Here is a 23,534-nt window from a genome sequence, read left to right on the forward strand (position 1 = left end):
TCAAAATGCAATGGGTTCAAGACAAAATTCTGAGAATTGAGAACCTGTATTATCTGCATAACCTAATCTGGCACTTTGACAACTTTCATTTATATAGTGCCTTTATCTTTGTTCTTTTTCAGGAATGTCTGATCCAGCATGATTTTTTAACAAAAGGGTCGGATTGAGGTCCCGCGCCGACACAACCATTTGTACTGTCTCCTGTACCGTTAATTTTCTAGACAGCTTTTGTACAGATAAAGGGCAATACCATGGTTAGTTGGAGGACCGTGGAATTGCCATGGTCCATACCATGGTCCTCCAATTAACCTTGGACACAATCAGGTTAGTCTACCCTATCTCCACAAAGAAGCTGAAGAATCAAATTTTAGGTCACATAGATTTATGGCAGATTGAAAAATTATCCCGTGTAGAATTTTATGAATCATATGTTCAGAACCATTTCAAATTGAGGAAGAACAGTGAGAAATAAGTGTGGGGAACAGGAAATAATTTTTCCTTTAATGCTGCTGCAGCTCTTGGCTCTTTTCAAGATATTGTTGGCGCTTATGAACATAAGAAATAGCAGTGGGGTAAGCCATAATGCCCCACCTAACTTTTTCCATCATTCAATAAGATCAGGCCAATCCTCTATATTATGCTTGGGAGAAACATGACTTTATCACTATTCTACTTCACCTGTATTCTACTAAACATATATTCATTTTAGCTCAGCAGCATCATTACAGAAATCACAGAATCTTTATAGTGCAGAAGGAGGCCATTTGGCCCATCGAGTCTGCACTGGCTCTCTGAAAGTGCATTCTACCTAGTCACAATCCCCTGCCTTATGCCTGTGACCCTCCACATTCTCTCTTTTCAGGTAGCAATCCAATTCCCTTCTGAATACTTCAATCGAACCTGCCTCCACCATTCTCTTAGGTGAAGTTTGTTCCAGACTCCAACCACCCTCTGGGTGAAAAGACTTTTCCTCACATCAGTTTTGCTCCTTTTGCCAATTATTTTGAATCTGTGCCCTCTAGTTTTTGATGTTCTGTTGATTAGGAACTATTTCTCACTATTTACCTGACCATACCCCTTAGGATTTTAAATACCTCTAACAAGTCTCCTCTCAGCCTTCCTTTCTCCAAGGAAAACAGTCCCAATCTCTCCAACCTATCCTCATAGCTACAGTTCTTCATCCCTGGAATCATCCTTGTGAATCTTCTCTGCATTCTCTCCAATGCCTTCACATCCTTCCTCAAGTATGGCGCCTAGACTGTATGCAGTACTCCAGATGAGGCCTAACTCGTGCCTTATACAAGTTCAATATGACCTCTTTATTCTTGTAATCAATTCCCCTATTCATAAAGCCTAAGATACTATATGCTTAATTAAATGCTCTCCCAACATGCCCTGCCATCTTCAGTGACTTACATATATATACACCAATGTCCATCTGGTCCTGCACCTCATTTAAAGTTTCTCCCTTTTCTTTACACTGTCTCTCCATATTCTTTCTGCCAAAATGAATCACCTCACACTCCTCTGCATTGAACTTCATCTGCCACTTGTCTGCCCAGTCCACCAACATGTTTATGTCCTTTTGAAGTTCAAGGCTACCCTCGTCACAGTTGACAACGATTCCAATGTTAGTTTCATTTGCAAATTTTGAAATCATGCCCTGAACACCATAGTCTAGGTCATTAATATATATATCAGGAAGAGCAAGGGTCTCAACACTGACCCTTGGGGAACTCCACCACAAACCTTCCTCCAATCTGAAAAACAATCATTTATCATAGTCTCTGTTTCCTGTCACTCAGCCAATTTTTATCCAAGTGCTTACTTTCCCTTTTATTCCATGGCCTAGAATTTTGCTCTCAAGTTGGTTGTGTGGCACTGTATCAAATGCCTTTTGAAAATCCATGCATACCACATCAACAGCGATGCCCTTATCAACCTTCTCTGTTAACCTTTTCAAAAGACTCCAGCAAGTTAGTTAAACATGATTTTCCCTTGATGAATTTGTGCTGGCTTTCCTTAGTTATCCTGCACTTGTCTAAGTGATTATTGATTCTGTCCTGACCTGTGCTTTCCAGACATTTCACTACTTGTACTCCAGAACTTGTCACGCCCCTAGCCAAGCTGTTTCAGTACAGCTATAATGCTAGCATCTACCTGGCTATGTGGAAAATTGCCCAAGTATGTCCTGTACACAAAAAGCTGGACAAATCCAATCTGGCCAATTACCGCCACACCTTTCTACTCTCCATCATTAGTAAAGTGATGGAAGGGGCCATCAACAGTGCTGTCAAGCAACAGTTGCTTACCAATGACCTGCTCACTGACGCCCAGTTTGGGTTCTGCCAGGTTCACTCAGCTTCTGACCTCATTACAGTCTTGGTTAAAACATGGGAAAAGGAGATGAACTCCCGAGGTGAGGTGAGAGTGACTGCCCTTGACATCAAGGTACCATTTGACTGAACGTGGTATTAAGGAGCCCTAGCAAAACTGGAGCCAATGGGAATCAGAAGGAAAACTCTCCATTGGTTGGAGTCATACCTAGCATAGAGGAAGATGGTTGGGGTTGTTGGAGGTCAATCATCTCAGCTCCAAGACATAATTTCAGTAGTTCTTCAGGGTAGTGTCCTCGGCCCAACCATCCTCAGCTGCTTCATCAATGGACCTTCTTCCCATGATAAGGTCAGAAGTGGGAATTTTCGCTGATGATTGCACAATGTTCAGCACCATTCGCGACTCCAGATACTGAAGCAGTCCATGTCCAAATGTAGCAAGACCTGGCTGGATAATATCCATGCTTGGGCTGAAAAGTGGCAACTAACATTCATGCCACACAAGTTCCAGGCAATGACCATCTCCAACAAGAGAGAATCCAACCATCAACCCTTGACATTCAATAGCATTACTGTCACTAAACCCTCCGCTAACAACATCCTGGAGGATTACCATTGACCAGAAACTGAGCTGGACTAGCCATATAAATGCTGTGGCTATTAGTGCAGGTCAGAGGCTAGGAATCCTATAGCGAGTAACTCACCTCCTAACTCCCCAAAGCCTGTCCACCAACTACAAAGCACAAGTCAGGAATGTGGTGGAATACGCTACATTTGCCTGGATGAGTGCAGCTCCAACAACGCTCAAGAAGCTCAACATCATCCAGGGCTGCTTTGTTCTTAGCAGCCCACTTGATTGGCACCCCTTCCACAAACATTCACTCCCACCATCAATGAGCAGTAGCAGCAGTGTGTACCAACCACAAGGTGCACTGCAGAAACTGACCAAGGCTCCTTAGGCTGCACCCTCCAAACCCGTGACCACTAAAATCTAGAAGGACAAGGGCAGCAGATCCATGGGAACACCGCCACCTGGAAGGTCCCCTCTAAGCCACTCACCATGTTGACTTGGAAATATATCGCTGTTCCTTCACCATCACTGGGTCAAAATCCTGGATCTCCCACCCTAACAGCACTGTGGGTGTGGGTGTACCTACACCACATTGACTGCAGCTGTTCAAGAAGGCAGCTCACCACCATCTTCTCAAAGGCAGCTAGGGATGGGCAATAAATGCTGTCCCAGCCAGCAAAGCCCACATCCCATAAATTAATTTTTAACAAGTCAAACTGACTGGGCTGTAGTTGCCAGCTTTATCCTTGCACCCCTTTTTGAACAAGGGTGTAACATTTGCAATTCTCTAGTCCTCTGGTATCACCCCTGTGCCTCAAGATTATCACTAGTGCTTCTGCACTTTCCACTCTCACTTCCCTCAGTACCTTTGGATGCATCCTGTCCGGTCCTGGTACCTTATCTAATTTAATCAAAGATAGCCTGTCTTATATTTCCTCATTTCCAATTGTAACTTCTTTGAATTTGCCAGTTACCTCTTCTCTCACCGCATCCTGGGTAGCAACTTCTTCCCTTGTAAAGACAGATGAAAAGTGCTCATTTAATAAGAACAAAAGAACAAAGAAAAGTACAGCACAGGAACAGGCCCTTCAGCCCTCCAAGCCTGCGCTGATCATATTGCCTGTCAAACTAAAACAATTAGCACTTCCGGGGTCCGTATCCCTTTATTCCCATCCTATTCATGTATTTGTCAAGCAGCCTCTTAAACACCACTATCATACCTGATTCTGCCACCTCCTCTGGCAGCAAATTCCAGACACTCACTACCTTCTCCGTAAAAAACTTGCCCCGCACATCTCCTCTAAAGTTTTCTCCTCTCACCTTGAATCTACGTCCCCTAGTAATTGACTCTACCACCCTGGGAAAAAGCTTCTGACTATCTACCCTGTCCGTGCCACTCATAATTTTGTAAACTTCTATCAAGTTGCTCCTCAATCTCCATCGTTCTAGTGAGAAAATCCGAGTTTCTCCAACCTCTCTTCATAGCTAATAACCTCCTGGACGGGAACTTCCAGGGGGCAGTGTTCCCATCAATCTGCTGCCCTTGTCCTTCTAGATGGTGGTGGTCATGGGTTTGGAGGGTGCAGCCTAAGAAGCCTTGGTCAGTTTCTGCAGTGCACCTTATGGTTGGTACACACTGCTGCTACTGCTCATAGCTAAAAAGTCTGCCCACTCATTGGACTGGAAACATACTGCTGTAGAAAATTATCTTGAACACATTCCAGGAACTCACACCCTTTTTGTCCCTTTGCACTATTCCTATCCCAGTCTATATTTGGATAATTGAAGTCCCCCACTATAATTACTCTATAATTGTTGCACCTCTCTGTAATTTATTTGCAAATTTGTTTCTCTACATCCCTTCCACTGGTTGATGGTCTATATACTACACCGATTAATGTTATTGCACTTTTTTCATTCCTTAACTCTAACCAGATTCTGTCCTTGACCTCGCTGAAACACCCTCTCTCTCCAGTATTGTAGTGTCATATTTAATCAATATTGCCATTCCCCCCACTTTTCTTCCTTTCCTGTCTCTCCTAAACACCTTGTACCCAGGAATATTCCACACGTAGTCCTGCCCTTCTTTGAACCAGGTCTCTGTTTTAGCAAGAATATTATGATTCCATTTGTCAACCTGTGCCTGTAGTTCATTAATCTTATTAACTACACTCTGTGCATTCACATACATGCACGTTAAGTCTGATTTAGGCTTTTTTACTCTGACCCCTTCTAATGACTTATTATTATCTACTCTAATTCTATCAAACTCTCCAAGTATTCTATTCACTGTGATACTACTCTCTGATGTATCCTCCTTATCAGTTAATATTTCTCTACTTTTCACTGCTAGTTTTCCTCCTTTCCATTCTGAATTCCCCCTCAGGTTCCCATCCCCCTGCTAATCTAGTTTAAACATTCCCCAACATCACTAGCAAACCTCCCCTCGTGGACGTTAGCCCTAGTCCTGTTAAAATGTAACCTGTCCTTCTTGTACAGGTCCCATCTGTCCCAGAACTGGTCACAATCCTTCAGAAATCTAAAGCCCTCCCTCTTACTCCATTTCTCCAGCCACGTGTTGAACTGCTCAACCTCCCTATTCTTATGCTCACTAGCATGTGGCACTGGGAGTAATCCTGAGATTACTGCACTTGAGGTCCTGCATTCTAATTCCCTTCCTAACTCTTGCTTTCAGGACCTCATCCCTTTTCCTCCGTATGTCATTGGTCCCAATGTGGACCATGACCTCTAGCTGTTCACCCTTCCCCAAAGGAATGTCCTGCAGTCGCACTGTTACGTCCTTGACCCTGACAACAGGGAGGCAATATACCATCCTGGTATGATTTTTTTGTTGTCTTCTAGTTGACCCGTTTACTTAAGAGCATTTTTGACCTTTGAATAGAAATTACCCTTAGTAGGACTAACAATGATATTATCAGTCAGCACATGGAATAGGAGAATTAATTCAGGGGGCAGATTGGCCTCCTCCTGTTGCTATGTTCCTAAGCATTTTGAGCTGCAGCCTATGAATAATCTGACACATGATATATGGTGAGTATAACATGTTTGGGGCGAACAGGTGGCTTTGGACCTATGATTCCCAAAGCTTTCCACCACTGTTTCTTTTAATATATATTCATTCACGGGATGTGGGCTTCGCTGGCTGGGCCAGCATTCATTGCCCATCCTTAGTTGCCCTTGAGAAGGTGGTGGTGAGCTGCCTTCTTGAACCGCTGTAGTCATGTGGTGTAGGTACACCTACAGTGCTCTTAGGAAGGGAGTACCTGGATTTTGACCCAGCAACAGTGAAGGAACGGTGAGTGACTTGGAGGCGAACTTCCAGGTGGTGGTGTTCCCATGTATCTGCTGCCCTTGCTCTTCTGAATGGTAGTGGTCGTAGGTTTGAAAGGTGCTCTTGAAGGAGCCTCATGTCTGGGTCTGTTGTAGACTCATTGATAGAGATTGATTATTATAATTAGTCAATAACTCCATTATCATTAGATTATGTGACTATTAGCATGGTAGAGTGTGAATTAACTGGACTTTGTACCTTTTATTCTTGATTTTGTAATTTCAATGTTTTTTCATATTTCTTTTCATTGGGATGAATTTTAATGATCACCTTCTGGGTTCCTGGTAGATAATCCAGCAGAGCAGATTGTCTGTCCATCGTAAAATTCATCATATTTTCATCCTCCTGATTTGAATGAAATTAATCTACAATGGGTTCACAATTATCTCAATGAAAAGGAATATGAGAGAATTGGAATTGCTGTCCAATGTCCATCTAATTCAATTTCTACCATCCTGGTAGCCACTTGATATAATGATAATGGAGTTGTTGGCTAATCACAGCCATCAATCTCTATCAATGAGTTTAGACAACATGAGGTGAGGAAGCCCCACCTCTCCCAAAACAATAAATTGACCCCATTGTTTTTTACAAGGACTCAAGTATCAGCAGATACTGGGCTCTTTCTTTCTGGGCTCTTTCCCCAGAACAGATAAGGCTGACCTGATAGAGGTGTTTAAGATTAAGAAGGAATTTTGATGGGGTAGAAGTTGAGATCTTTCCACTCGAGGGTGAGTCAAACACTAAGGGTCCTTTATTTAAGATAATCATTAATAAATTCGATAGGGAATTCAGGAGAAACTTCTTCATCCAGGTAGTGATGAGAATGTGGAATTCACTACCACAAGGAGCAGTTGAGGCGAATAGGGTAGATGCATTTAAGAGCAAGCTAAATAAACACACGAGGGAGAAAAAAAATAGGAGGATATGTTAATGACATGAGATGGAGGAGGGTCTGGGGCAAGCTCGTGTAGAACTTAAGCAGCAGCACAAGCCAGTTGCCCAAACATGGCCTGTTCCTATGCTGTGAATCTGATGCAACTTCAGCCTCCCTTCAGTGACACTAACCGCTTCCTGTTTGCTTAGGGTGCAAGATGAGGCCGTGGACAGCGTGGACTGAGTGTAGCAAGTTCTGCGGGGGAGGCATCCAGGAGCGTTTCATGGTTGTCAAGAGAAAATATCGTACCTCCCAGATCACCAGCTGCAAGGACATGAAAGAAATCCGCGCGTGCAGCGTTCACCCATGTTAGGAAGTGCGGCAGACTGCCCTCGCTCACAAATAGGTGCACTGCTTTTTTAAAGTGACGGAGAAACTCTTTTGCTCTTTCTGACACAGAACCTTTCTGTATCCCTAACATTTATAAATGTTACAATATCACTGTACACACACCTGTACCTACACACTAGCACGCAAGGCAATTAAAAAGCAATTTGAATTGTTTAACCTGTGGTTACGTTTTCTTTTTAAATTTTTTATGCACTGGTGTGCAGTGTTTCTTTTTCTTCCTGAATTTTAAAATCTTTGCTGTCGTAGCTTTTGGTTGTGAGAAATGTTTTTTAAAAATTAAAAAAAGTCCATTTATTATATGAAATTTAGATGCCTTATCAAAGGAACATTTGCTGTTTGCTCTTTAGCGGTAAGGAGAAGTATAAAAAGAAACTTAATGAAACTTAACACTAAAAAAAAAGGTTTTATTTTGTCTATTGTCACATTTTGTGGTATCTTTACTGCTGCCCTAGGTGACAGTGTCACAAACGTGTATTCGACCAAAGTCTTTGTGCGAATTTTCAGAAGTTCTTCGGTGTTGTTATTTTTTTCTTTGTTGAAATATTAATCGGTACACTGAGTGTGAGAGCGAGTGTGAGTGTGAACGAGGTCAAATAGTACAAGGCACGCTCAGCCTATTTTACCATTTGTAAAAAAAAAAATAAGAAAAAAAAAGAAAAATATATAATTTTGATGATGTATTAACTTGTCCGGTTACCATGTTTGACAATAAAATAAAATGGCAATAACATATTTGGGATTTTTTTTTTTCAATTTCATAGGAGGAAACTGTGGGCTGGATCTTGCTGAGAGTGTAACAGCACACGTTTTTATTAATATAGAAATTGGCTAGCGAGTCAGAATATGACGAGATACAACGCGAGTTGTGAATGTCCAGAACCTGTCGGTTGATCTACACCTCTCGGCTGCTCACACAACTACATCTCACCTGTAATTCTTAAGAACTTGCTGCATTTACATATTAATTGCCCTTAAACTCACCACAAAATAAAGAACTTGCATTTCTTTGGAAACCTTCCACGACCTCAGGACACCCCAAAGCACTTTAAAGCCAATGAAGTACTTTTGAAGTGCAGCCACTGTTGTAATGGAGAAGGTGTGGCAGCAATTTTCACACAGCAGGCTCCCGCAAACTTGCAGTGCAGTAATAATCAGATCATGGACAGGATTTTTCGGACAGCTGGAATGCATCCCTGACGATCACAGCAGCTCCACAACCATTAAACACGCCAATGAATGTTAATTGGCTAGAGACATTTGATTGGAAGTCCTACCTCAGAGAGTTGTTGGCCAATCAGATTGGACCAGCAGCGCCAGTGGCAACAGTGGCCAAGACTGGGAGTACAAGCAGTCCCAGATTCCAAGTCCCAGAGTCCAGGACCAGATAAATGCAGGGGAGTGGGGGGTAGTCCAGAGAGCTGGAAAGAGTGTGCTGGGGGGCATTGATGGAGATGGAGAAGCCAAGGGGGAGGGACCCACAAGGACAATGGAGGGGTGAGGAGGGATGTCCGATGTGAAAAGGGGGCCCTTAAGGGAGGCACCCCCACCCATTACCACCCACGTTACGAGCAAGGTGACCTACCAGGCTTCATCCCAAACCCTGAACATCTTCCGCCACTTAAGGGGTCCAATTGGAATGAGGGTGGGTGGGCGAGCTGTCCTATACTTTGTCTGCCCCACATGAAATTGTGGACAAGTCGGGGCTAGTGGGTGGGCCACCTGGGGAATTTTATGGGCCCCTGTAAACCCACTGGCGGAGGTCCATAAAATTCTACCCCATCTGTTTTTAATAATGTTGACTGAGGGATAAACCACTGGCCAGGCAACAGGGAGAACCCCCCTGCTCTTCATCAAAATTGTGTGATGGGATCTTTCACATTAACCTGAGAGGATAGGCGCAGAAACTTGCTTTAAGATCTCAGCTGAATGACAGCACTACCGACAAGGCAGCACTTCATCATTACTGTATTGGGAGTGTCTGTCTAAATGTTCATGCTCAAGGCTCTGGAGTGAAACTTGAACCATGAACTCCTAATATCAAAGACAGGGTACTACCCACTGAGCCACAATGGACACAGTCCCATGGCTGACACTGTCCTACAGAAAGTTAAAGCATAATAAATAGAAAGAGGAGTAGGCCATTGAACCTACTTTGCCATTCAATATGATCATGGTTGATCTGATTGTGGCATTAACTTCACTTTCCTGCCTGTCTCCCATAATCCCTCACTCTTTTGTTGATCAAAAATCTAACTCTGCCTTGAATATATTCAATGGCCTAATCTCCACCATTGTGGAAGAGAATTTCAAAGACTAATGACTGTCTGAGAAAAATTCCTCCTCATCTTGGACTTTAATGGGAGACCCTTTCTTTTTAAAGTGTGCCGTCTAGTTCTAGATTTCTCCACAACAGGAAAATCCTCTCAGCATCTACCCTGTCAAGCCCCCTCAGGACCTTATACGTTTCAATAAGATCACCTCGCTTCTAAATTACAATGAGGAAAATCCCAATCTGCTCAATCTTCCTTCATAAGACAACCCCTTCATCACAGGAATCAGCCTAGTGAAACTTCTCTGAACTGTTTCCAATGCAAGTTTATCCCTTCTTAAGTAAAGAGACCAAAACTGTACACAGTATTCCAGGTATGGCCTCACCAATGTTCTACACAGTTGTATCACCATTTCTCTACTTTTATACTCCATCCTACCTGCAATTAGGTTAACATTCCATTTGCCTTACAAATTACTTGCTGTACCTGCATGCTAACCTTTTTTGATTCATGAACAAGGGCACCCAGATCCATCCATACTGCAGCATTCTTCAGTATCTCCATTTAAATAATATTCTGCTTTTCTATTCTTCCTGCCAAAGTTGAGAACGTCATATTTTCCCTCATTGTACTCCACCTGTCATTTTTGTTGCCTACTCACATAGCCTATCATATCTCCTTGCAGACTCTTTGTATCCTCCTCACAACTTGATGCTTGGTAATAAAGAACTTGAGTACTGTTGACAAAAAAGGAATGCAATTGAGGCATTTAATCTTGTACTCATCAGGACGGATGCAAGAATGCCAAATATCTAAGGGAATAACAATTTATACTGCATAAGAAGGGGGAGCTGATTGGCTCTGATTAGTTGAGATATTACCATGAAGAATGCAAAAGGGAGTTACTGCCCCCAGTGTTTATGTTTATTCAAAAAAGATACAATGTCTGGACATATTCCTTTTGCCTGCAGAGGACAGATCCCTGCATATGAATATATGTAGCTTCTAACAGGCGTAAGTGAGCCACATTGCGAGGCCAATTGATAACTTACATTGGTTGTTGGTATAATTCATAGCAAACTCAGGTTTGTTTAGCAAGTGCTGTCCAATCACAGACATCGCATCTAACATTAGACATGTTCTGAGTTCTGCAAGCACGGGTTGTTTGTGTATGTTCAGCACTCTGCCTATTGTGAACAGCAGAAGGGACATCTTGTTTGATAAAATCCCAGTCTCAATGGTTGGGACACATGGCCTACATACTGGAAATTCACATGCCACAGTTCCCCATTTGTATGGTAGGTTTTTTGGCTTGAAGTCACATCCCATTAGTGGAAAGCAACACTTGTGTTGTCACTGCATAGCAGCAGCTATGTTGTTCAAATTTTTGAGATACTTTACCCCTACAGGGTAATTTGAGGTAGACTGGGCACTTTTCAGGACCGAAAGTGGCAGCCTTAGGCCCATTCGTGAGTTTGGGCAATACACAGCTAGCAATGATCTGCTTGGGGTAGATTTTCAGCAATCCTCAAAACTTGCTTTCCCTACCAATCTTTACATCATCAGCAAATGTTCTTTCATGGGATTTAGGCATCACTGAAAAGGTCAGTATTTGTTATCCATTCGTAATTGCTCATAAACTGAGTGGCTTGCTAGGCCAGAGTCAACCACATTACTGTGGGTCTGGAGCCCCTTTAGGCCAGACCAGGTAAGAAAGGCAGATTTCCTTCCCTAATGGGCATTAGACAGTCAACAATGGTTTCATAATCACCACTACTCTTCCAGATTTTTATTAATTGAACTTAAATCTGACCATTGCAGTAGTGGGATTTGAACCCATATCCCCAGAGCATTAACCTGGGCCCCTGGTCCAGTGACCTTACCACTATGCCACTGTCTTCCCTTTATCCTCACCCTCAGACTGAATATGAAATCCTATCCTGTTATGACCAATAGAATCTAGATGATTCTCTACTATTCCATGTGTGCTCTGCCGAAGGCAGGTTTTTGGCTCATTGTATGCAAATATTTCATGCTGAACCATTTTTCTTGGTAGTTTTTGTCAGTTGGGGTTTGCTATTTTCTTCCATTCTCAGGGTGAGAAGGCAGGTCCCAAGTCTACCTCAGCCAGAACATGAATTGAACCCACAATGTTGGCCTTATTCTGAACCACATTCTAGCCAATTTAGCCAAATGGCCCCATTCTTTGCTATGAGGTCATTAATTAATCCTGTCTAAATTAGCCTGAGCCCTGGTTAGTTCCAGAACATATTGTTCTAAGAATGGTCTCGAATACATTCTATGAACGTATCTTCCAGGCTACTTTTGCTAATTTGATTCATTCAATCTATATGAAGATTAAAATCTGCCACATTGATTGCAGCATCTTTCTTACAAGCCTACATTTTTGCTTCATTTATACTCCATGCTACAGAGCAACGTCTGTCGGGGGATCTATAAACCTCTCCCAACAGTGACTCTCCTGTGCTATTTCTTATCTCCACTCAGACTGATTCTACATATTGATCCTCAGAACAAAAATTATTTTTCACTACTGTACTGATCTCATCCTTCATTAACATTCACCGTTTGTTTAATTTTTTTCCTGTCTTTCTGAAATGTCAAATATCCTTGAATATTCAGGTCGCAACCATGGCCATTTTACACTTATTTACATGTCTGTAATGACTATCATATCAGACTCATTTATTTCTATTAGTGCTATCAACTCATCCATTTTGTTATGAATGCTACATGCATTCAGATAAAGAGCCTTTAATTCTGACTTTTTACCATTTTCCCTACTCTGATTTTACTTGCTGGTGCACTTTTACCTTGTATGCTCTGTCCCTTCCTGTCACACTCTGGTTGCCATTACCTGTATCACTACACCTGTACTATTGCCATGGACCTTTCTCTTTAACCCCCCAAATCTTCCCTCACACTGACCCACCCTGCCCACAATTTAGTTCAATTTAAAGCCCTCTCTACAACCCTAATCATGCGACTTGCCAGTACACTGGTCCTAGCATGGTTCAGGTGAAGGCTGTTTCAACAGTACAGCTTCCACTTTCCCCAGTACTGACACTGGTGCCCCATGAATCGGAACCCATTTTTCCCACGTCAGTCTTTAAGTCACACATTCAACTCTTTTATTTATCCTATACAAATTTGCTCATGGTTCAGGTAGTAATCCAGAGATGATTGCCTCTGTGATTCTGCTTTTTAATTGTGCTCCTGTCTCAGCAAAACCTCCTTCTTAATCCTATCAATGTTATTGGTTCCGACGTGGACCATAGCAACTGGATCCTCCCCCAGCCCCTCTCCGGCCCTGAGGTAAGTATCCTTTTAATGATATGATAATTGATAATAAATACTAACACATTTCGGCATCAGAAAGGGAACTATTTAAATGATTTGGTCTCATTCCAAAGGCAATATCTTCTTTTTAGCAATGAAAAGGTTATATTTTTCATTGGTTTGCCTATTTTTCCTTTCTGTTCTTTCTCTCCTATTCCAATCTTTCTGTCCCTGATTTGACTCTAAATCACATGATTCTTTTCGCTGCCTTTACTCTGTTTCTTTCTCAATCCTTAAATCTCATTGGTAAAGAAGATAAGCTGTTGGTCCCATCATAAAACAAAAACAGAATTACCTGGAAAAACTCAGCAGGTCTGGTAGCATCGGCAGAGAAGAAAAGAGTTGACATTTCGAGTCCTCATGACCCTTCGACAGAACTTGAGTTCGAGTCCAAGAAAGAGTTGCAATATAAGCTGGTTTAAAGTGTGTGGGGGGGCGGGGGAGAGAGAGAGAGAGAGAAGTGGAGGGGGTTGGTATGGTTGTAGGGACAAACAAGCCGTGATAGAAGCAGATCATAGCAAGGCAAAACAGAGGTACGGAAATCTTGTCACAGAGAAGAACAGAACTTCTTCAAGGAGGTAGGCATTTCTTGAAGAGCAGTGGTAGTCAATTAAACACAGAGATAAAAACAAAAAAACTGCGGATGCTGGAAATCCAAAACAAAAACAGAATTACCTGGAAAAACTCAGCAGGTCTGGCAGCATCGGTGGAGAAGAAAAGAGTTGACGTTTCGAGTCCTCATGACCCTTCGACAGAAAGTGCTTTGGGATGTCCTGAGGCCATGGGAGGTGCTATAGAAATGCAAGTTTTTTTATACTTGCAACACCAAAGTAAAGGTTGATCTGTAAGAATTCCTCCTCTACTCTTATATTCCAGTGTTGACTTCATGGTATCATATGTTTGTCATAATTTGAAACCTAGTTAATTGTTTGTAACTTTTGGTGAGGGGGAGGCACTCAATATGTTGGCTCCCTCCTCCATTAGACACCAGACTTGTTCAGCTACTCTAGACTACTGAGGAGGCATGTGCTGACTTGGTCCAATAATGCAAAGTCATTCCACTTTCTCCTGTCCAAACACATTGCTTATAAATAGCCAGAGGTTTTGGGCACAAGTGGTTTAAAAGTGCATAAGAATATTTTTTCCTTTCATGGGATGTGAGCATCCCTGACAGGGGTAGTATTTGTTGTGCATCCCTAATTGCCCTTGAAAAGGTGGTGATGAGCCACCATCTTGAATCACTGCATCCACGACAGCGAAGGAATGGTAATATAGTTCTAAGTCAGGATAGCGTTTGGCTTGGAAAAGTACTTGCAGGTGGTGGTGTTCACATGCATCTGCTGCCCTTGCCACTAGGTGGTAGACGAGCTTTGGTGAGTTGTTACTGTGCATCTTGTATTTAGTACACACTTCTGTTATACTCAGGGAGTGAATACTTAAGTTGGTGGATGAGATGCCAGTCAAGTGGGCTTCTTTGTCCTGGCTATATTGAATTGCTTGAGTGTTGTTGGAGCTGCACACATCCAGGCAAGTGGAGAGTATTCCATCATACTCTTGAAATTTGCCTTGTAGTTGGTGGGCAGGCTTTGAGGAGTCAGGAGGTGAGTTATTTGTCTCAGAATTCCCAGCCCCTGACCTCCTCCTCTTGTAGGGAAAATATTTAAGTAGCTGATCCCTTCAACTTTTGGTCAATGGTAACCCCTAAGGGTGTTGCTAGTGGGAGATCTTTAGGGGGTGGTTACTGCCTGACACTCTGGTGTAAATGTTATTTACCACTTTTTTTTCCATTCACTGGGTATGGGGCACCACTGGCCAGGTCAGCATTTATTATGCATCTTAGTTGCACCTAGTTTAGAGGGCATTTAAGTCAAATTCCTGTGGGTCTGGAGTCACATGTAGGCCAGATTTCCTTCCCTAAAGGACATTGGTGAATGAGATGGGTTTTTACAACTATCAGCAATGGTTTCATGGTCATCATTAGACTTTTAATTCCAGATACTGATTGAATTCAAATTCTACCATCTGCTGTGGTGGGATTTGAACCCAGGTCCCCTGAGCATTACCTTGGGTCTCTGGATTACTAATCCGGTGACAATACCACTACACCATCACCTTCCTGAAGCCAGTCCAAGCCTGAATGTGATCAGGTCATGCTGCATGTTGACATGGACTGCTTCAGCACCTGAGGAGTTGCAAATGCTACAGAACATTATGCAACCATCAGTGAATATTTTTACTTCTGATCTTATGACAGAAGCAAGTTCATTGATGAACCAGATGAAGATAGTTAGGCTGAGGACACTATCCTAAGGACCTCCTGCAGTGATGCCCTGGGACTGAGATGTTTGGCTTCCAATAACCATGGCCATCTTCCTTTGTGCTCGGTATAACTCCAATAAGAGCAGGAGTGCACCGTTGGGCTCTTCCAGCTTGCACTGGCATTTAATAAGATGATGGCTGAACTTCTACATGCACACCACTTTACCACTCAACCTCCATGTCCCTTAATGTCCAGAAACCTAGCAATTTTAGTCTTGATGGCACTCGTCAGCTGAGCAACCATAGTGGAGTGGAGAATTCCAAAGATTCATAACCCTCTCCTCATCTCAGTCCTATGGCAGACCCTTTATCATAAGGATATGACTCTCCATCCATGGGAAACAGGCTTTCAGCATCTATCTTGTGAAGCCCTCTAAGAAGTTTTTACGCTTCAGTGAGATTCTCTGGTGTTGAGAATTTAGGCCGCTTGACACAAGCTCTCCTTGGCGGGCAACACTCTCATCCCAGAAATCAATCCTGTAAAGCCCCTTCTAAGGAAAGTATATCCTTCCTTAGGTCAGGGTAACAAAACCACACACAGTAGTCCAGGGATGGTCTCACCAAAGCCCTATATAATTGCAGTAAGATGTTCTCACTTTTATACTCCAAACCCCTTGTAATAAAGGCTAACATCATTTGTCTTCTAGATATTTATTGTCTCTGGATTATAGAGGACAAGATGGGCAGAGTTAGGGTTGTCCGACATGGTGCTGTAGGACAATAGCCACATAAGAACCAAGATGGCAAAGGTGGCAAAGCAAGGCACATGGTGTTTTCTAAATTGACTCCATGCAGCTGGACCACAAGGCAGGCTAATGCAACTCTTATCTAGGCTTTGTATTCAGTCTGCATGTAGCCTCCCAGAAATGCTTCACCCCCATTGACATATTAACGTGCACCTGCATTGCAAGCCTCAGACCTCCCTGCCCAATGATGCAGGAACACAGATTTCTTGTCAGGCATCAGTCACTACCACTAGATAGAAAATGCAGGAAAAACTCAGCAGGTCTAACAACATTTGTGGAGAGAAAAAAAACAGAGTTAACGTTTCAAGTCCTTATGACTCTTCTTCACAGCTCTGAAGAAGAGTCATAAGGACTTGAAATGTTAACTTTGTTTTTTTTCTCTCCACAGGTGCTTTTAGACCTGCTGAGTTTTTGGAGCATTTCTGTTCTTCCTTCAGGTTTCCAGCATCCGCAGTATTTTGCTTTTAACATAACATTAAGCTATTAGCTCCAGAATGGTTTGTGACCAGCAACAAGAACTTGTGTTTATATAGCACCTTTAACACAAATACACACACCAAGGTACTTTATGGGAGCAATTTTCTCACTTTTATAACAATTGACAATAAGCCAAAGGTGGAGACATTAGAACAGATGACCTAATGCAAGAACAAAGAGATAGGTTTTAAAGGCTGTCTTGTGTAGGAGAGTGAGACGGAGAGTTTATAGAGGGAATTCCAGAGCTTAATGCCCAGGCAACTGAAGGTACAACCATTGCTGGTTGGACAAAATAAGTAGAGCATACATGAGAGACCAGAGTTGGAGGAATACAGAGTTATCAGAGGTTTATAGGGCCAGAGAAGGTTACAAGATAGTGAAGGGATAAAGCTCATAATACTGTTTACAGTAAAATATCTACAATGAACAAACAACATCTGCTGTGGAAATATAAATCACATACATATACAAGAGGAACATCTTAATGTTAAGACTACAGAAGTATATACAGATGGGAGAGGCCACTTACCTATCATCTCACCTCTCCAGAGCAAGATCAAGCCTCTCCTCCATCGCAGCCTATAACTCCAAAATGACTCCAGAGTGTTTGCCTCATTTTAGTCATTGATCACTCTTGGTTTGAAGAAGTCTTCCTGATATTAGTCCTTAATCAGAATCTCTGCAGCGAGATTTCACGTTGCAACAGTATTAGCTGTGACTCAGTGTGCAGCACTCTCTGATTTGGAAAATCATATCTTCAAGTCCCGTGTCAGACTCTTGGATGCAAAATCTAGGCTGATCTTTGGAATCAAGTGATATGGGGATCGGGCGGTAAAGTGGAGTTGAGGTAGAAGATTAGCCATGATTTGTTGAATGGCGAAGCAGGCTTACGGGCCGAATGGTCGACTCCAGCTTCCATTTCTTATGTTCACATATTTTTGACTTCTCCATCAATGCAGATAGTCTGCAATAATAAAGACCAAACTAAATCTAAACTTTAATACCAATAACAACTACTTGCATTTATATAGTTTTAACATTGTAAAACATTCCAAGTTGCTTCACAGTAGTGATTATCAAACAAAATCTGGTATGAGTCACCTTAAAGGACATTAGGACTGGTGACCAAAAGCAGTAGGTTTTAAGGAGTAGGCTTTAAGAGAGAGAGAGGATCAAATTTATAGATAGGACACCAGATCTTAGGATCTAAGCAGTTGAAGGCATAGCTGCCAACATCTCGTTCCATTTCTTTCTCCCTCGTGTTCTAATTTGGCTTCCTCTTAAATGCATCTATGGGGATTGTAGAATGGTGATAATGTTATTGCATGAGTAATCCAAAAGCCTGCGGTAATGTTCACAAGTCATGGGTTCAAACCCTGCCATGGGAACTGGCGGAATTTAAATTCAATTAATTAATAAATCTGGAAAGAAATGTTAGTCTCATTAAAGATGATTATGAAACTACCAGATTGTCATTAAATTAAAAAACTATCTGGTTTACTAATGCCCTTCAGGGGAAGCAATCTGCTGCCTTACATGGTCTGGCCTACATGGACTACAGCAATGTGCATTACTTTTAACTACCTTCTGAAATGGCCTAGTAAGCCATTCAGTTGTATCAGACTGCTTTAGGACAAAAAGCACTGTGAGTGCACCTACACCGCATGAACTACAGCTTCTCAATAACATGGCTGACCACCACCTTTGCAAGGGAAATTAAGAATGGGCAATAAATGCTGGCTTTGCCGGTGACACAAATCCCAAAAAATGAATAGAGAAAAAAGGAAATGGTGAGGCCATGGAGTGATTTGAAAACAAGGTTGACAGGTGTGGCCAGACTGGTCCTCGGTCCCGCTGGGTCCTCAATGTCGGTCAGGGAGGATAGAGAAGTTGGGACACGGCATGAGTCAGAACACGCCAGGCAGCTGAGTTTTAGATAAGCTCAATTTTACAGAGGGTGCAAGTTTGGAGGTCAGCCAAGGGAGTATTGGAATAGTTAAGTCTAGGGGTAAGAAATGTACGGATGAGGTTTCAATAATGGATGAGCTGAGGCAAGGGACAAGTCAGGTGACATTGGAGAGGTGGAAGGTGGTAGGTTGTGGAGATGACATGCAGTTGGGAGGTCATCTCAGGTCAAATCAATTCATATTGCTGGAAGCATCCTCCTTATATTCACTTCAAGCTTAGTATTATCTTTACAAATATATGCATGTATTTATAATTTGACATTTTTTATCTAAAGTCCAATGCATTAGCATCCAAAATAATGCAGTATAGAACTGGAAATGCACCTGAATTGTGTTATATTGTGTTATAATACTGTTCAGCCACATTGTGGTGCTGTTTGATAAGATTAAACTTCCAGTGTGCTCCTAAGTAACCAGCAGTTAAAGGAATTGAAAAAAAACAAAAAAACTGCGGATGCTGGAAATCCAAAACAAAAACAGAATTACCTGGAAAAACTCAGCAGGTCTGGCAGCATCGGCGGAGAAGAAAAGAGTTGACGTTTCAAGTCCTCATGACCCTTCGACAGAACTTGCTTTCGAGTCCAAGAAAGAGTTGAAATATAAGCTGGTTACACAACTCTCGCTATTGCCCTTCCTTCCAAAGTCACCTCCGTGGATAGGTAAGATTCCACTGTTGAAAAGCTACCCCTGTTTTAAGACTGGTCTGGTAGGCAGAGACCTGCCTGTGAGCCCCCCCTAAAAGTGATGACCATGAATACTGCCAGAAGCAAGGTAGGTAAACAAACCTCAAAGTCCTGATTGAAGTGCAGGTCACCAGGTGCATGTCACTTATGTACAGTTGTGAAACAAGTTGGCTAGAGGTGAATTGGAAGATTCAGTGTGGGGGGATAATTCCGGTGAACAGGGCTTGTAATGAGACGCTAAAGTATTGAAATTAGGTCTCTGATGTGCGGTGGTAGGAAGTGCGGCCCGTCATTGATGGGTGGAGCGGGTAATTGCTAACTGCTTCCACAACAGCCTGAAACTGATTTTTGGCCTTCTCCTCATATTATCCCTATAATGAACTTGATGTAGGTAGGCAGTAGGTTCCCGCTTGAACTGAAGAAAGGCGCCATGTTGCACACTTTGTAAAGCCTGTGAGTCCCCCTCAGCACTCTCCATTGCCAGCGCTATTTCCATGGCGCACTTCAAATCTATGTTAACTTCTGCAAGTAGATGGTGCTGAATGGTGTCATCATTAATGCCACAAACCAACCGGTCCCACAACATGTCATTCAGTATATCTCCGAAGTCGCAGTGCTCAGTCAACTGCTTCAACTTTGCTATATAAGTTGCAATGGACTCCACTGGGGTCCTTACAGTGGTGTTAAACTTAAATCTTTGCATAATTACCTGCACTTCAATCGGGACTTTGAGGTTTGTTTGCCTACCTTGCTTCAGGCAGCACTCACAGTCATCAGCGCCAGGCTTCGCAGACAGCACCACATCACTTTTAGGTGGACTCACGGGCAGTTCTCTACTTACCAGACCAGCCATAAAGCGAGGGTAGCTTTTCAACGGTGGATGGCTTCGGATGAAAGTGTGTCTTCACGAGGTCTACCAATTCATTAAAATTGGGTGCATTCAAGTCTGTCAGGTTACCGATGAGGTTATATGTCTTACTACCACAGACACGTAAAAGAATTTCTTTCTGCTTCTCCTGCGCTGTTATTTCATTTGCCACAAAATAAAAACCTAGGGGCTCTATGTACAGGCTTCAGTCTTCCATGGATGAGTCATAAGTGTTGATTCTGCCAAAGAGTGGCATGACTCGTGAGTTTACTTTTCTTTACTTCCTTAAAAACTGATGTACTCACATTCACAAGGCAAGGTGCAGCATCGGAGCTATTTATCCTCTTCACCAGTTGTAATGAACTTGATGTGCTGGACAGGTATCTTACTCGAAACAGATAACTTTATTATAGAGCTCATTTAGAAGCCACAAATTTCAACCAGGTCCGCGACTAGAAAGCTCTGGCCCCGGAATTACCTGCGCTTAGGGCTCATTTGTCAATATAATCACATTACCCCTAAAGGCAGTAGGAGCGGTTATACCTACAATCACTACAGCAACCCCCTGCCCTCCTGCCCGCCATGATGCCTGATGCCAATGGGGCCATAAAATTCTGGCCAAAGAAAGACTTGCATTTAAATAGCCCCTTTCGCAACATTAGAAGGTCCCCAAGTGCTTTACAGCCAATGAGGCACTTTTGAAGTTTAGTCACTGTTATGATGTAGGATATGCAGAGCCAACTTGTACACAGCAAGTTCCCATAATCAGCAATGTGATAATGAACAGATCATCTGCATCAGTGATGTTGGTTAGGGAATAAATATTGGCTGAGGACACAGGAGAGACCTCCCCGCTTCTTCGAAATAGTGCCACAGGATCTCTTACATCTGTTTGACAGGGCAGGTGGAGGCACAATTTAATTTTTTATCACAAATATGGCATCCCTGAAAGTGCAACAATCCCTCAGTACTGCACGGACAGTGTCAGTCTGGATTATATTCTCAAGTGTCTGCTGGAGGGCTTGAATCCACTTCTTCCTACCTCAGAAGCAAGTGTGCTACTCATTGCACCACAGCTGACATGCTGTGCGTGTAAGGGGCAGTGCCTGGTTGCCCTGGATCCCTGTCACACTCGTCCTGTGTATGAAATCCAGACTCTGGCTTGTCCCGTGCCCAGCTAAACCATCATCCATGCCTTTGGTACTTTAGGTGGAACTATTCCGACGCTCTCCTGGCCGGACTCCCAACTTCCACTCTGTAAATTTGAGCTCTTCCAAAATGCTGCTGCCTGTTTCTTAACTCGCACAAGGCCCCTCATCACCCCTCTGCACACTGACCTACATTCCTTCTTGCTCAGGCAACCCATCGATTTTAAAATTCTCTTCCCTGCATGGCATCATTCTCCTCTATCTCTGTAACCTCCTCCAGCCCCACAACCCTCTGAGCTCCTCTAATTCGAGCTTCCTGCACATCTCCGATTTCCTTCACTCCATCACTAGTGGCCGTGCCTTCAGCTGCCCGGGCCCTAAGCTCTCTCTACCTCTCTGCCTCTTCTTCAGTGGCAGCTAAGGGAGATTTAATTGAGGTGTTTAAAATTATGAGCAGCCTAGATAGATTGGATAGGAAGGACCTATTTCTCTTAACAGTGAGGCCAATAACTAGAGGCCATAGATTTTAAGTAATTGACAAAAGGATTAGAAGGGAGTTGAAGAGTCACCTTGTGACCCTGTCACCCTGAGGGTGGTGGGGCTCTGGAACTCACTGTCCCTTTCACAACCTCAGAAGGAAACGCAGAGTCAATTTGTGCACAGCAAGCTCCCACAATGCAGAAACCCTCAACACATTTTAAAAATACTTGGATATGCACTTGAGGTGCTATAGACCAAGAGCTGGAGAGTGGGATGAGACTGAATAACTCTTTTTCAGCAAAGACATAATGAGCTGAATGGCCTCCTTCTGTGCTGTAAATTTTCTATGTTTCTATGCAGAATGTGGGATTTGCCACCACAAGTAGTAAAGGCAATTAGTATAAGTTCATTTAAGTGGAAGCTTGATGAACATAAGAGGAAGAAAAGAATGAAAGATATGTTGATGGAGCTGCTAGATGAACAGTGGTGGGAGAAGGCTCATGTGGAGCATAAATACCACCGAGGTGTAGAGTTGAAAGGCCTATTTATGTGCTGTAAACACTATGGCCCGTGTCTTCTGGTGGCAACAGCGGCAAATATCTCAGCTTTCACCTCAGAGACATTCACCAATGTGACGTGTTGGGACCCGGAGCAAGTCCCAACACTGACCTTAGTGTCCGAGACTTGGCCTAATGCCCTACCCAGATAGTTACCCTAGGATTCTCTCGTTGCTAATCTCAGGCATAGGACAGTGATTAACAGCAGGAGCTGTATCAGGAAAGCCTAAAAAACAACCCTGCCACTCCACCTCCCCATCCCCAAACTCCTCGACAATATTCACCTCCCCTGCACCCCATCAAAACAATGCTAACCAACCGCAACCCTCAACCACACTCACTCCATCACCCACCCTCCCAATGCTGCGGACCCCTCCCACACTCCGACAATGCTCACTGCCCAGTCCCCCGCCACCTGTCCAGCTACCCCACCTAACAAGAAGTCCCAGCTGCAACAGTGAGGAAAGGTGAGGCCATGCATTTAATCGCAGTCAGCGACAACCACCCTGGCATTGCTGCTGACTGGAAGCTCTGGGCCTATGTAACTAGCAATAATATTGTATCTAAATTCCGGCATTCTAAGAACAACTGAAGTGCACTTAATCTAGAGGTTCACTCACCACCATCAGCGGCTCTTGGCCTTTTTGAGTTTTGGGAGCCTGGGTATCCAAAAGGGTTGTCAACTGATGGGAGCATGATGGTTTTGTTAATGGAATGATGATCAAGAGGCTTGGATTAGGAATCCAGTCAATGTGAGTTCAAATCCTACTCTGGGCAGTTTGAGAATTTGAATTCAGTTGAAAAAGGAAACTAGGAATAATAGGGTGGTCTCAGTATAAGTGTTCACGGAGTTGCCAGATTGGCACAAAAACCCAATTGGTACGACTACTGTTCCTTTAGTGAAGAAAACCTGCCCCCATCATGGCCTGGCCTACATGTGAATCAACTCCCACACCAGTGTTGTTGACCCTCATCCTTGCCTTTGTTATCTCTAGACTTGACTGTTCCAGTGCACTCCTCCCACATTCTACCCTCTGTAAACAAGTCACATTCCACTATCATCCCTGATTTATCATTGGCTCCTAGTCAAGCAATTTCTTGATTTTAAAATT

The 23,534-nt window shown here is 43.0% G+C and overlaps 1 protein-coding gene across 1 annotated transcript in view; it reads left to right on the top strand.

Annotated features, from left to right (window-relative positions):
• The window catches only part of spon1b (spondin 1b), a 393,024-nt gene extending 384,749 nt beyond the window's left edge, over window positions 1-8,275 (top strand). The window contains exon 16 of the mRNA XM_041197861.1: window positions 7,346-8,275. Within this exon, the coding sequence (XP_041053795.1) occupies window positions 7,346-7,509 (164 nt within the window). The 3' untranslated portion in view covers window positions 7,510-8,275. The remainder of the gene's footprint in view (window positions 1-7,345) is intronic.
• Window positions 8,276-23,534: the final 15,259 nt, after the last annotated feature.

The sequence above is a fragment of the Carcharodon carcharias genome, chromosome 10 (assembly GCF_017639515.1).
Source record: "Carcharodon carcharias isolate sCarCar2 chromosome 10, sCarCar2.pri, whole genome shotgun sequence".
NCBI classification, from domain to species: domain Eukaryota; kingdom Metazoa; phylum Chordata; class Chondrichthyes; order Lamniformes; family Lamnidae; genus Carcharodon; species Carcharodon carcharias.